This window comes from Marmota monax, unplaced genomic scaffold (assembly GCF_021218885.2).
Source record: "Marmota monax isolate L192 unplaced genomic scaffold, Marmota_monax_Labrador192_F-V1.1 WCK01_AAM20220418_F8-fsc00002, whole genome shotgun sequence".
Taxonomy (NCBI): Eukaryota; Metazoa; Chordata; class Mammalia; order Rodentia; family Sciuridae; genus Marmota; species Marmota monax.
Genome location: NW_026693571.1, coordinates 34,325,355 through 34,338,708, shown reverse-complemented (window position 1 = coordinate 34,338,708; position 13,354 = coordinate 34,325,355). Strand labels below are relative to the sequence as shown.

At 34.4% G+C, this 13,354-nt stretch overlaps 1 protein-coding gene across 3 annotated transcripts in view; it reads right to left on the bottom strand.

The window, feature by feature from the left end:
* Window positions 1-1,643: 1,643 nt before the first annotated feature.
* The window catches only part of Pdgfc (platelet derived growth factor C), a 198,055-nt gene continuing 186,344 nt past the window's right edge, over window positions 1,644-13,354 (bottom strand). For all 3 annotated transcript variants that reach the window (XM_046459125.2, XM_046459126.2, XM_058583889.1), the window contains 2 exons: window positions 9,522-9,739; window positions 1,644-3,214 (listed from right to left, as the gene is read on the bottom strand). In XM_046459125.2, coding sequence (XP_046315081.1) covers window positions 3,098-3,214; window positions 9,522-9,739 — 335 coding nt within the window. In that variant the 3' untranslated portion in view covers window positions 1,644-3,097. The remainder of the gene's footprint in view (window positions 3,215-9,521; window positions 9,740-13,354) is intronic.

Here is a 13,354-nt window from a genome sequence, read left to right as displayed (position 1 = left end):
AAGCCAGGAAGATGGCCACCACCCAAACTGGATCATGCTGGCACTCTGATCTCAAACTTCCAGCCTCCAGTACAGTGAGAAATAAATCTGTTTAGAAGTCATGCAGTCTGTGACACTTTGTTCTAGCAGCTGAACTAAGACACCTACTAAATTTTCAGTTTTCCTGTTCCTTAAGAATCTAAAGAATGATATTTATGTTTTTAATGCATCTACAATACACATTTGAATACACTAAATTACAGAATAGATAGGATATCACATTATTCTTTTGGAGATAAGGATATTACATGAAATGTAAAACATTTATTTTCTGCCTTTCCTTAAACTAAATCACGAGTTTAAGTCAACACATTTGGAGACAGTAATGCACTCAGGACAAAATGAACTCAGTGCTGATTTTTATTATGATTTCAAAGTGCATGTAAAGATTACTAGATGAGAGATGAAAGGTAGAAAGGAAAGGTAGAAATGAAAAGTGTAGATAGAAAACCTGTCTTATGGTAATTAGGCCTTCCTCTTTGCTTTTAATAAAAATCGCTATGCAAAACTGGTTCATACCTTAGTGAAAGGACAAACCACAGATATCATATGCAAAAGAGGGTCAAAACAGTCAATAGTTCCTGGACTTCTGAGAAAGTGAGTCACATATTCTATTAATGCATTATTTTTATATTAATAAAATACACAAGAAGAACGGTGAATAAATTGGTCATAAAGCAGTTAGTCCTCACACTTGGCCAGCTCACTGACTGAAAACAGCATGTGGAATTGTCACCTTTACAGGGTAATTTCTTTTGACTATTAACATTTTACAATAAAAATAAATAAATATGAAAAACTACAAGGGAAATAAGATATCCCATTCAATGGTTTAAAATGATGGATTACACAGCTAAATACATTAATTACCGAAAGACTTCATAGTCTTTACCAAGCTAGTGAATTATAAATAGTGAAGCACAGTGGCCTCTATATGGCTGGGACAAAAGTATGAAAAGGCTAAGGAAACAAGACAGAACACATGTGCTTCTTTTGTTTATATTTGTATGTCATGTGGTAGAAGGCAGGCTAGGTCTGCATGATGTCAAGATGCATAAAAAGGGTACTTCCTAGAAGAGCAGTCTGTAGACAGTATGGGTCTGATCACTAAGGTGAGGATGGGTGCTAAAAATGCAAGTCCTTGAGACGAATCTATGTCTGGAATTGAGGAACTGCATCTTGAAGTGTGCTATGTAAAATATTTTAATCCATATACCAAATCAACTTCTTCTCACCTGATTTAGTAACTGCTATTGGAAATGAAGACAGGAGCAGAGATTTATGGGCCTTTTTCCCCACCGCATATTATCATACAACCTATCACTAAGTATGTCTAAAACCACATATAACTTTAATGTCAGGTTCAATTTAATTTACCAGACATTATTATAAGCTCGTGGAGAAAAGAAAAGCACTGTTCAAAGGCACTAGAAAGAAGAGTCAGGTGGGAGCCTCAGCACAAAAAAGGTCCTTTTATAACCTTTCTTTGAAACTGGCATATATTTTTGCATAACAAAAATCATAGTAACATAAAACTTTTATAAGTTTCATTGTCTCAGAGTCCAAGAGATAAAACTTTCACACACACACATGCACACACTGAGTTTCACCCCAAAATAGCCACATTCTTTTATTTGATGAATCAATACATTTTTAATTCAAATAGTCACCACATATTCTAGGCATAATATTAAGCATTTTACAAGCAGAGTGTTTTACTGATTTTCTTTTCAATTGCAAAAGGGTACAATAAGTGAATTGGTTAAAGGATATACTTCTGTACATAAAAATATCCAGGTATTTATACAAGCGTATGGAACAGAGTTTAAAGGTATTGAAAACATAGCATCACAATAAATAGGATGTGTTCCTACTCCACAGCCCACTTTATCAAGAAGCTGTCAGTCTCTTTTATCAAGGTGCTTTCTGTTCTTCTGAGCTGGGTTCGTATTTCCCCCCAAACAGGGTTAAATTAGTAAGAACTGGAGCTGAATATACACTTTTCATATTTTATTTTTTATTTGCATATCCAATAAACAGGGTGGAAGATATGGTAATTTATTTCCAAAATGTCATTGTGACTTCCCAGTCCTATTGGTTTCATACTTCTGTATTTTTAAATGCAGGTCAATCTAAGCTCTAGCACCATTCAAGAAGGAAATACATGTATTTTTTTTTTGTCAGAGCAACAATATTTTATATCATCCTTATTCATCTGGCTATAACAATTCTGTTTAGAAAAAATTTACCAAGCTAAAAATAGTTGATCTAGGTTGTCATAAAAAAAGAATATTAAATACCTTTGGTAAAAATAGATATATTTAACAAGATTAGAAAAGGCAACAGTTATAATGTCAAAAAAGAGAATATAAAAATGTACACAATAAAACAAATAAACCAACTTAAAGTGAAGATAAGGCCACTCTTCTGTTCAGGTTTGCCTCTTTCAAACCATGAATGTAGTTCTCTTCTTCTAAATGGCAGAGATTTTAATAAGAAACATGGAAAATCCAGTCTTTCCTATCAGCCATGACACCAGTTTAATTCATAGCAACATAGTTCCTCTTTAAAAGCCAAGTTTTAGAACATGAAATGTTCTGGTTTATATATGCAAGTATAAGGGGAAAACATTCCAGATTTTCTGTGATATTAGGCCCAGAACATGGAGCTTTAGAGTTAAGCAGAGCAACAGAATCAGGTACTCACTTGCAGCTTTTTCTTGTCCTGACATTAACCTAAGCCATATCATGACATAGGGAATACAGACTGCAGCAAGTGGAAAAGGAACATGGTAACTAGCTAGCGATCTACAATATTTAATTTTTTTTCCATGATTGAAGACCTTTTCTCCTGTCCTTTGGGCTCCTCTCAAAAGCGATGTTGCACAACTCATAATTCCATTTGGTGTCTCCTCTTTAGAACCCACTGTAAATTGTGCAGATGGAAGATCCTTGAAGCAAACAACTGGGATTATGGATGCAGGTAATGCATTAGTTCTCTAACAGAATCAGCCGCTGGCTGCACCTGACAGCTCTGCGAACAGCTGGTGGTGATGTGGTTATCCTCCTGTGTTCCCTCTGCACACACAGTCACACTCCTCGTGATGCTCCAGGGCCACGTCAGTGAGTGATTTATGCAATCCCCTGACACCAATCTTTGGTCTCAGTTGAAGGACCTGAAAGGGAAGAATGTAAGCCACCTTTAAAATCAATCCATGACTCTAACATTCGATTTGCTGCATAAAAAGAATTTTCAAAAACAATCTCAGAGCTCAACAAGACTTATTTTCACATTTCCTCTTGAAAGTGTTATGTAAACATTTCTCCATAAAAAATATCATTTCATAAAAGGACACTTCAATGCCAACAATTTGGGAAGTGTACTGCCTTAGAATAAAGAAGAGTTCTTAAATTGAAAGACTCTGTCTGCTCAGTATTTTTCTTATGTAACCAGACAGAATTTCACCTCAAGTATTTTGCAACCGCTAATGCACATCTTGTTTCTCTGTTTGTTACTTTCTTCTTCTCATTCATTTATTCACACATTTAATAAATATTTATACTTGAAGCAGTACACTCAAGTACAGGAATACTGTGGAAGGAAACATGATCACTCCACAGCTGAGTTTGCTCAATTATGCCACTCATTAATTTTCTTGGCTACACTTCAAGTCCTCTAAAAACTTGATGAGACGGATTAGATGTACTTCATAGACATCAGCTTCAGTCACAGCTAACTTTCTGCAGCTGGATTCTACTGTACAGTGCTAAGGAGGTTTGGCAATAACAACAATAACGCCTCTATTCAATGAAGCTATTTGCAGTTTGGCTTGTTGAGCTTTTTAGTAAGAAATATAGCAGAATAAGCACCCTAAATAAACATATTTCCTTTTAATACTGTGCCGAAGGGTTCTAGAAGTATATTCTATTAAAGATCATCTAACGTATTGGATAGCAGCTACCTATTCAATTCTAATACATTTCTTATAATAGAAATGACAAAGTTTCAGAAATTATGTTTATTTGGGTTTTGAAAAAGACCAATGTGCATGATAATATTAAATTGTCTAGCTTTCTCCTTCTGGGTATGACACAGATGACTTCATGAAGCAACTTTGAAAAGCTACCATTCCTGTAAATTTTCATTAATCTACAAAAGTACAAGTCAAGTCTTATGACTGTTCAATGTGAAGACTCAAGAAAGAAAACTACAGAATGCATACCTCATTCAAGTATGTGGTTCTATCGAAGGTTAATTAGCTAACATTTTTTGAATACTTGCTGGGTGCCAGGCACAATGATGTTTTTACATACTTTAACTCACAAGAATTCTATGAAGTAATTTACAATTATTTTCCTTATTTTACACGTGAGTGAACAGAGAGACAGACTAAGTGACATAGTAGTTATCTGAACCTAACAAAATATGAATTATTAAAGTAAGAATGATAGATACTTATTTTATAAAAGTTCATAATATTACCATTCATACATCCTATTTATTTTGAAACTTTCTTCCTAGAGAGATAAACTTCAAAGTCTTGTCATAAGTCTTATATTCAGATAGTTTTACAGAATTAGAAACTGTAAACTTTTAAAGTAGGTTTTCTCTTCTGTGACATTTCATAATTTCAGAACAAAAATTGTGAAGACTATATTTCTTCAGCATGAAACTTAATCTACTTGGGTGTTATTTTATATCAGTACTGACTTGTTGTCTGAATAAGCTGGGGTGACATCAAATCTGAACTTAAGGCACCCCTGCCAGTCCTTATCATACTCTTGCTACAAATGGTTTCTGGATTGAGATTGGGTGGGTAAGATAAATCGCAGTATCAGCAAAGCCATTATGTTCATCTTCTAAGTCTACTTGTCTGCATTTCTCACTTCAGAAAAGAAAAAAATATGGTACAAAGAGTAAAATTAGGGAGGCCATCTACCATGCTAATGGCCAGCCCAGATGCATTCTGCTTCCACTCTCCTGCCAACTATGCTAAACAAAAGCACCTCCTCCCTAGCCTTGTCTGGTGATGCTTGTGGAAATTCACATATAGCAGACAAAGCTCAAAATGTCCTAGTAGTTTGGATAAAATATTCTAATCTGCTTAGTGTTTTTCTTTTCAGTTCTTTTTGAAAATTTGGATTTTGGAAGCAGGAAATAGACTTGGAGAATGATCAGCAGGTGCCACCTAATATGAAAGAGGAAAATTTCATCTTCAGGATGTGGATTATGACACCAGAAGTATGGGGGTAGGGAAATGTCAGAAGTCTATCTCAGGGAACTATGAGGGAAGGCTGGGCATGGAGCTCAGCGATAAAGCGCTTGCCTAGCATGTGTAAGGCCCTGGGCCCAATCCCCAGCACCAAAGGAAAAGAAAAGACAGAAAGAAGAATTGAGGAAGAAGTGAACACTAAAACTACCAGTCCATGAAAAAGAATATCAAGGTTATGTCTCAAACCAGAGACTATGGAAGAAAACAAACCAGACACAAAGAAACACCAAGGAGTGGGTGCTAAGTACAGTCAAACAAGATGGACTGATCACTCTCCAAACCAGAGCATTGATGAAGCAGGATTCAGTACTAGAATAAGGTCACAGGACGGTAAACTTTTCCTAATACAGACAGATCTAAGGTTAGAAAAGCAAGACTCCTGTAGGTTATGGAAAAAAGAAATTAAACATAAGAAGATATAAACAAAATAAGATTAGAGAAAAAGGAACAAATATATTACTATTGTGAGAGTGTTTTGTAACTTTTTTTGGGGCGGGGAGGCGAAGAATACCTTTCCTCTCTCTGAATTCATTAGATTTTTATTCATCATTTACTGTAATTGAAGAGGAAAAATTAAAAAAACGAACGAGAAAAAAAAGCTAATATGTATGAAAGGTGTAAAATGCATCAAATCTTGTTCTAAGTATTCTGTAAAAATCTACTCACAGATTTCTCACCATGAGTTATGAGAGTTGGAAAATCATTTTACCAATCAGGAAACTGAGGCATGAGGGATTGAGTTACCGGCTCAAAAGGACACAGCGAACAAATGTTAGCTTCAAATATGGGATGTCTGTTGTGGGAGTTTGTACTTGCAAGCACTGTACTGTAACATGATCTTTGTTTCTCTTAGCCCTCAATTTGGTAGAAACAAAGAAAAATAAACAATGATTTTAAAACAGTAATAGTTCTCTAATAAAGATATCTTTGAAGTCCCATGCATGCTCTAAGGATGAACTAATTGGTGCTGCTAGGATGGGCAGAACTCTTAAAAGTGTTTCAAGGAAGATGTGACATGTAAGTTCATACACATAGAAAGTTCCCAACTCGCTTTTCTGAAAATTCCTACTGGAGAGACAGAGAAATTATTAAGAAATACATTTCCTTGGTGAAATATATTATAATGTAGAGATCCAATGATTGATAGAGAAGAGGTAAGAATCGTACTAAGAACATTATCATTAATACTATTATGCTATCAGCAACACAGTAACATGATATCATACTGTATGATTCCTTTAATTATCTGAACTTATTTTTGGTACAGGGGTTGAACAAAAACCCAGCAAAATGCTACAGGAAACCACAAGGAATACTTGTTTTATCTGTAGTAATACGATGACTATGATTTAACCCTAATATTTGCAGAAGCTGCTATAATATAAATAGATGCATGAGAGGACAAATAGAACCTCTAACCTGTCTTTGCTTTTTCATTTTTCCATGAAGTAGAATAATCATAAAACCCAATTGGCAACATCATTAAAAATATTAAAGGTTGGGTGGGTATAGTGGTGCAAGACCATAATCCCAGCAGCTTGAGAGACTGAGGCAGAAGGTTCTCAAGTTCAAAGCCAGCTTCAGCAACTTAGTAATGTCCTAAATAACTTATGGGCACCCTGTCTCAAGAAAAGGATTAAAAGGGCTGGAGATGTGGCTCAGTGGTTAAGCGCATTTTCGTTCAATTTCTGGTGCATAAATAATAATAATAATAATATAATAATAATAATAATAATAATAATAATAATAAATAAAGCTGAAGGTAGACTTGTCTTTAAATGAATTAAGTCTCCATGTCCAGGTCCATAATATTCAATTATCTAATAACTTTGAACAATTTTAAATTGTTTTAAAAATGCATTTGATTAATAGTAGTGCTAGATCAGAAGTGATCTCAAGAATATGGGAATGAGAAAAACAAAGGCCTCAGAAATTCTGAATCATGTTAAACAAACAGTCCTTTCTCCATAGGGTAAATGGACAAAAATATTATTGTTATTAGAGATATTTGTGAGACATTATTGTTATCAGAAATATTTGTGATAAACATCAAGTAGGAAATTTTTATATTATATTTCTTCATACTTAATCATTAGAGATGTTTGTGCAAAACTAATGGGTGCTAATGTAATTATAATATAATTAGAAAAATGTTCATAGTTGCACGTGTGTATAGGTGTGTATCTATAATCAACCCAATGAAGACCAGGAAACGTGGATTTATGTCATTCTGTAAGAACACCACTTGGTCCACAAGCACTGCCCATAGCCTTGCCCCAAACAGTAATGTCTTCATTTTCTGAGGCTTGAAAACAGATATTACACACTCTGTGGCAACTTTCTGGATAATAACACTAATGTTATTTGTAAAATAAATGGATAGCTATAGGATGGAGGGGGCATGCTTGACCTAGGAGACTGCTTTAGCAAACCACAGAATGAGATTCAGCACCCCATAGACTTGTTTTAAGAAATTGTTTAAGTCAAGTGTGGATTTTTAGAGTTCTTAAAATAGTGGTTATAAATGCAAGACTGGCTGGCTAAATTAGGTCCCGAAATACACTTGTTTATTAAGTATCCATTTCGGCAACTTCAAAATTGAGTGACTTTAGGTGGGAAAAGATCCTTCCAGTTTAATACATATTCTTATCACATCCTTTTATCTTATGCCAGGCAACTCTAACATCTGCCCAGCCTCTGAGGCATTTTAATTTTAATGCTATTAAGAACTACAATATTATTTTTTTATTTTCTTGACTAGATTTCCAGTTCATGGAGTGGCATAAGGCTGGACTGTAGGCACATCCTACCTGTCTGGAGCCCCAGGAGCCTCTGTGCCCATGAACATCTGCTTTTTGCTTGTATGTTTGGTGCTAGGGATTGAACCCAGGGCTTTGCATATGCCAAGCAAGTGTTCTACTGCTAAACTACACCCTCAGTCCCTGACCATCTACTTCTTGATTCTAGAATGGCAACTCCTTTCCCAGCACACGATCTTTACAAGAAAGTGGTATGCAAATCAAAAGTAGAACATGAGTAATGGCGGCAAATAGTTCTATTTTTAATCACTGAATGACAGTTTGGGGTGTTACCTGATAAAAGATTGCCATCCAGTAAGTGTCATGGAATAAAAACCTGAAAGATCATGATATTTCATGTTTGTTACAGAGGTAGTGTATGCAGATGGCAGTCAATGGCAGAGCTTGAATGGACACAGAGTCCCTTGTCTTCTAGAATGATGTGCTTTTCTTCCTTTTCTTGCCAGGCTACCAACATAATATTGGTGAAGGGCAGGAAGACCATGTCACCCGAAGTGCAGTTTATGAAACTCTACGTGTTCAGATTACTCAACAGAGAGCATTTTGCTGATGTCTTTCTAAGTAGGTACCTTTTCTGAAGCAAAATGTCAAAATAATGAAATGAAGTCATATTAAAATGAAGTCAGAGGGCAGATTTTAACTTGTCACAATGTGAATATTTTGTAGAAATTAACGTTGACTCATCAAAACCTGACTTTTTCTATGTATGCTATATAGTACTGCTGGAGAAGGTGGGATAGAATTGAGGATATTCCAGCACTAATGAAAATTTTGGATGTGCAAGTTCCCAACACTCTAAAGTAATAACAACTACCATTTCAACTTTATTTTCCTAATTCCAGAGAAAAAAAAAGAGGCAAAGGGGTAAATACATTCATAAAAGTCTGAACAAGTTATTTGTAGCAACATGAATAACACAAAGATTGGTATAACTGTGAACATGTTCCCTTGGGACTTATGTGCCCATTTTGGCCAAATATAAAAATAAATATCAAAGATCTCCTTTCTTCAAAATAGACAATGATTTATCTCTAAGATTGACTTTAAAATATTTTCCCTTCATATTTTGAAAAGTTTAAAAGTTGAAAAGCTTCACTTACATTTTTTTCTTCAGAAAAACTTTTCTTTTTTGTATGAGAAGTAAAAACTTCACTGACCACCCATGATGTACTACTACCAGAGAATAAGCTTTCTAAATCCTTGATGCTGGGTTTTTAAATTAAAGGTCCTAATTTTAAAACGTAGAAACATAAACTCTTTGTAAAACCCTGTTTTTAAAAATTTTCCATGAACGCCACATCTCCTTTCCAAACATGAATCCTTTTCAATTTCACGGCTTGGTTCTAAGAAAAAATACTCAAAGGAAATCGAAAAGAAAATGACACACCTACCTCGTGATATTTTTTAGTGACTTTGCTCGGGACGCAGTGACATTCGTTGCAGTTGTGGAGACAACAGGCACAGTTTCCACCACAGCGTTTAACCAGGAGACAACCTGGCCAGAAAATGGTATCGGTTCTCTTTAGTTCTTCCCTTATGGACACCGAGAAGTTACGAGGTGTGCAGCTGTATAATCTTACCTCCTCTTTTAGAAGGTTCAGATCCACCACTGCATGGCATAGAAGAAAGCAAATTAAAAAAAAAATAAAAGAGAGAGAAGTTCATGCTTTGAGCTTGAATCTATTTCATTAAGCACATTTCATAAAATAATCTAGTTATTCCGTGAACAATAATTAATAATATCCCTTCTTATTTTAACTAGGTTGTAGGGCTACTCAGCTCACAAATTAGACTTTCTATTTCATAGTAAACAAAGCTTCATTATGACTTAGTGACCAATAAAGAGCCGCCATTGTGTAGTATTAAGAACAGAGCGGACAGAACAGTTGAGAGCTATAAATAGGAAATTTTACAGAGAGAAAAAGGTCTACACCTTTTAACCTCAGTACAAAAGTACACAAGGAGAGCGCTGGAGGGAAGAATACAGTGTAAAATGATGAATGCTTTGATTAAAAAACAAATATGATTTTTAAAGGATGATAGACTCAGACATTTTATGAAGAACAACTTATTAGAAGCTGTTAAACAGAACTTTCTATAATCTTTTTGGCAATAAGAATCATAAAATATAAAAAAAAAGGAATGAAGAAAATATATTATTGAAGACAGCCAAATGGACCATGAGTTAAAAAAAAAAAGGATTTAATTTATAAGAGCAGAAGCTTTGGGGAAGAAATTTTAGGAATATTAGGGATTTGTGGTCTTTGTAATTTAAATTGAGTAGAATCTTAGATTTCTATTGTTCCCTTGCTTAAGGATGGAAGAAGTATCTCATTTGTAAGCATTGTCTCTACTCTTTTAGCAAGTTGGTTAACTATGTTGTCCTTTATTTTTCAAAAGAATTACCTACTTGTGAAGCCCAAACAAAATATCCTTTCATTGGACAGCTGTAGTAAAACCTCAAAGAACCATTGTTTTTAACTACAAAATGATACTGCCTCAGGAAAATCCTATCAAAATAACTTGTCATGTTTACTACGAATTCATAGATAATATATGAACAGTAGTTACTAGGATAGATATTTGTAACATAATTTTAATTTCTTCTAAGCTCTATTTTTGTCCCTAGATCTGTTCAAACAATTTCAACCATATTGAAGAGTTTGAGGATCACATACATTCTTCCAGCCCACCCAATAAAGTACTTAAAAGAAAAATTAAACTAAGAAATATTACCTAAAATACAATTGATCTTGTTAAATAATTTCACTATTATAGGAAACAAGCGTGAGTCAAAAGAAAACTTATTTGGCTGAAGATGGCTTCAAATAGCAATAATCAATATGTAGATCCAATTTTCAAAATTAAGTGCTAATAATTTTTTAAATGATGAGTCCTTATTTTTTTGTTATATATGTGATCAAGTTTTTTGGAATTGTCAAAAAGAGGTGATTTTAGTATTTCTGAGAAGTGTAAAATTATGCATGTGTAGTAATAAATTACAAACATGTTAACCATATAATTGACTAAAACCCAGGTCAAAATAGGAAGGCCCCCAAACATGGCTAATTCAATGGTCCATTTTGACAATTTATTCAGCTAAATAATTAGTTTTCCTATTCAATACAAAATCACTGCTTTATTTGAGTATTTAAACATTTGTTTTTCATCTAGAAATAATTTTATGAATGAATGAAAAGCTTTTAAATATTAAAAGCAAATGAGTTCATTCTTTTCAGTACCCTGAAAAGACCAATTTATGTGTTATACAATTAAGGATATCATTAGGTGAAATGATATCACATATTTTGCTAAATTTCATTTTGCTGAACCAATAGTATATGTATACCTTTGCTCTGGTGTTGTTAACGCTATCATTTTATTTGGACTTTTTCTCTGGAAGGTAATATAGAGAAACCATGCAGAAACACAAAAGCTGTTTGCCCCAATTTTCAAAGCTTCAAGATTTATACTTCTTTAGAATGAATGAAGCTCTTAGCTTTCAAGGATAGTCGCCTACTCCAAATAGTTTTAAACACACTATTTCATGAACTAGAAAACGAGACTGTATATGTTCTCTTTAAAATGTTTACTTAACCACAATAAAAGGTTAGATAGATTTCCCAAGTGAACTAAGTTATGATACCTGCTACAATGTGAAAATTTAAACACACTTTCAACTTAGCTTCCACTCATTTATCATGTTTAACACAAAAGTCAAAAGCCTCTTTTTAAGTACTAGTTAAGCTTGACTTAGAAACTTTTTTTTTTCCCTGCAGTGGCAATGGATTAATGAAACTTTGAATCAGAGGAAGAAAGGGAAAGAAAAGAAGCAGAAAAACAATGCAGACCACAATGGTCCAAAATACAATTAAGGAATTTAAATTTGTACACAATCTTTGAAATTTATGCTTCCTATACCTAAGACTTCGAACTTAGAAACTTCATTAAAATTAGTCATGAGACCATAATCTTATATCATAAATTCTCCAAACATTCTGCAGAATTTCTAGGCAAAAAGGAAGGAAGGAAGGAAGGAAGGAAGGAAGGAAGGAAGGAAGGAAGGAAGGAAGGAAGGAAGGAAGGAAGGAAGATTGTGCCTCAAGGTATACTTTGCAGTAGTTTAACTAATACTAAGGAAGTTTTCTTCTGCAAAATATTTTTAAGTGAAACTCAGCCTTTAGATTATTTTGCCTTTTCATAATTGCCACCTAAGCATTGGTCTGCCTTCTAAACAATAAACATTTTGAGCACATCATTGGTCAAAATCATTATTCCTAATAAAAATTTCATCAGTATTGTAAATTTTACTAAAAAGTGTAATACTGAAAAAAAAAAAACATGGTCACATATTTCTTTGGTAGTTGTTCACTCTTTTTTAAGATATTCAATCCAAAGGTATTGTATTACCAGAATGCAACCTGAGGGTGGTCTTTCTAAGATGAATGTGGTAACACTGTGATATGTTTATTCTGGAGAAAATCTATTTTGATGCCTAATTAGAAGCTTTTAAAAGTTTTACTCCTGGTTCCTTTGTAGAAAGACTCTCAGGAGGGGAGTTGATTTTGTCTACATAGATGTTATCCCACACCTGCATTTTGGTTTATGTAAAGTCCCCAAAATATACACCACTTTTTTCACACTTACTGTATGATTAAAAAGTTAATAGTTTTGGCAAACTGCAAGGAACTTCAATTTTGAAAGTGTTAAATGAATATCTGAAAGATCTGATTCAGGGTTGGATGCTTTTAAATATATGCTAGCCTCTGGCCAAATCTTTAGGCAGTAGGCAGAGATTTCCGCAGAAAGCCATGGCTAGGAGGGAGGATTTTAGGCTTGAATCCAGAAATCAGCTGTGAAAAAAACTAGATCTGAGCTTAGAACCTATTTTCCTCTCTTGCTTCTTTCAGATCCACATGATAATCTACTTCACTTTTGCTAACAAGGGCTCTATTCATGGGTGTTTCAGCCTCTCTTGCTTGATCTTCATCTTCCTGTGTGTAAGTGGGAGGGAAGGGAAGCGCTGTTGGTAAGCTATTCATCAAGTTATTTATCAGGATCAAATCTTATAAATACGTAACAGTGTTCACATCTGGACAGGATCTCGCTGCCCATGCACTTGAACACGGATTTCAAATATTGCCAAAAGGAAACAACCTCTGTTGGCATAGCAAAATACCAGGGTTGGGCAAGTTGGAACATGACCTGCTGAGATTTAGTGCTT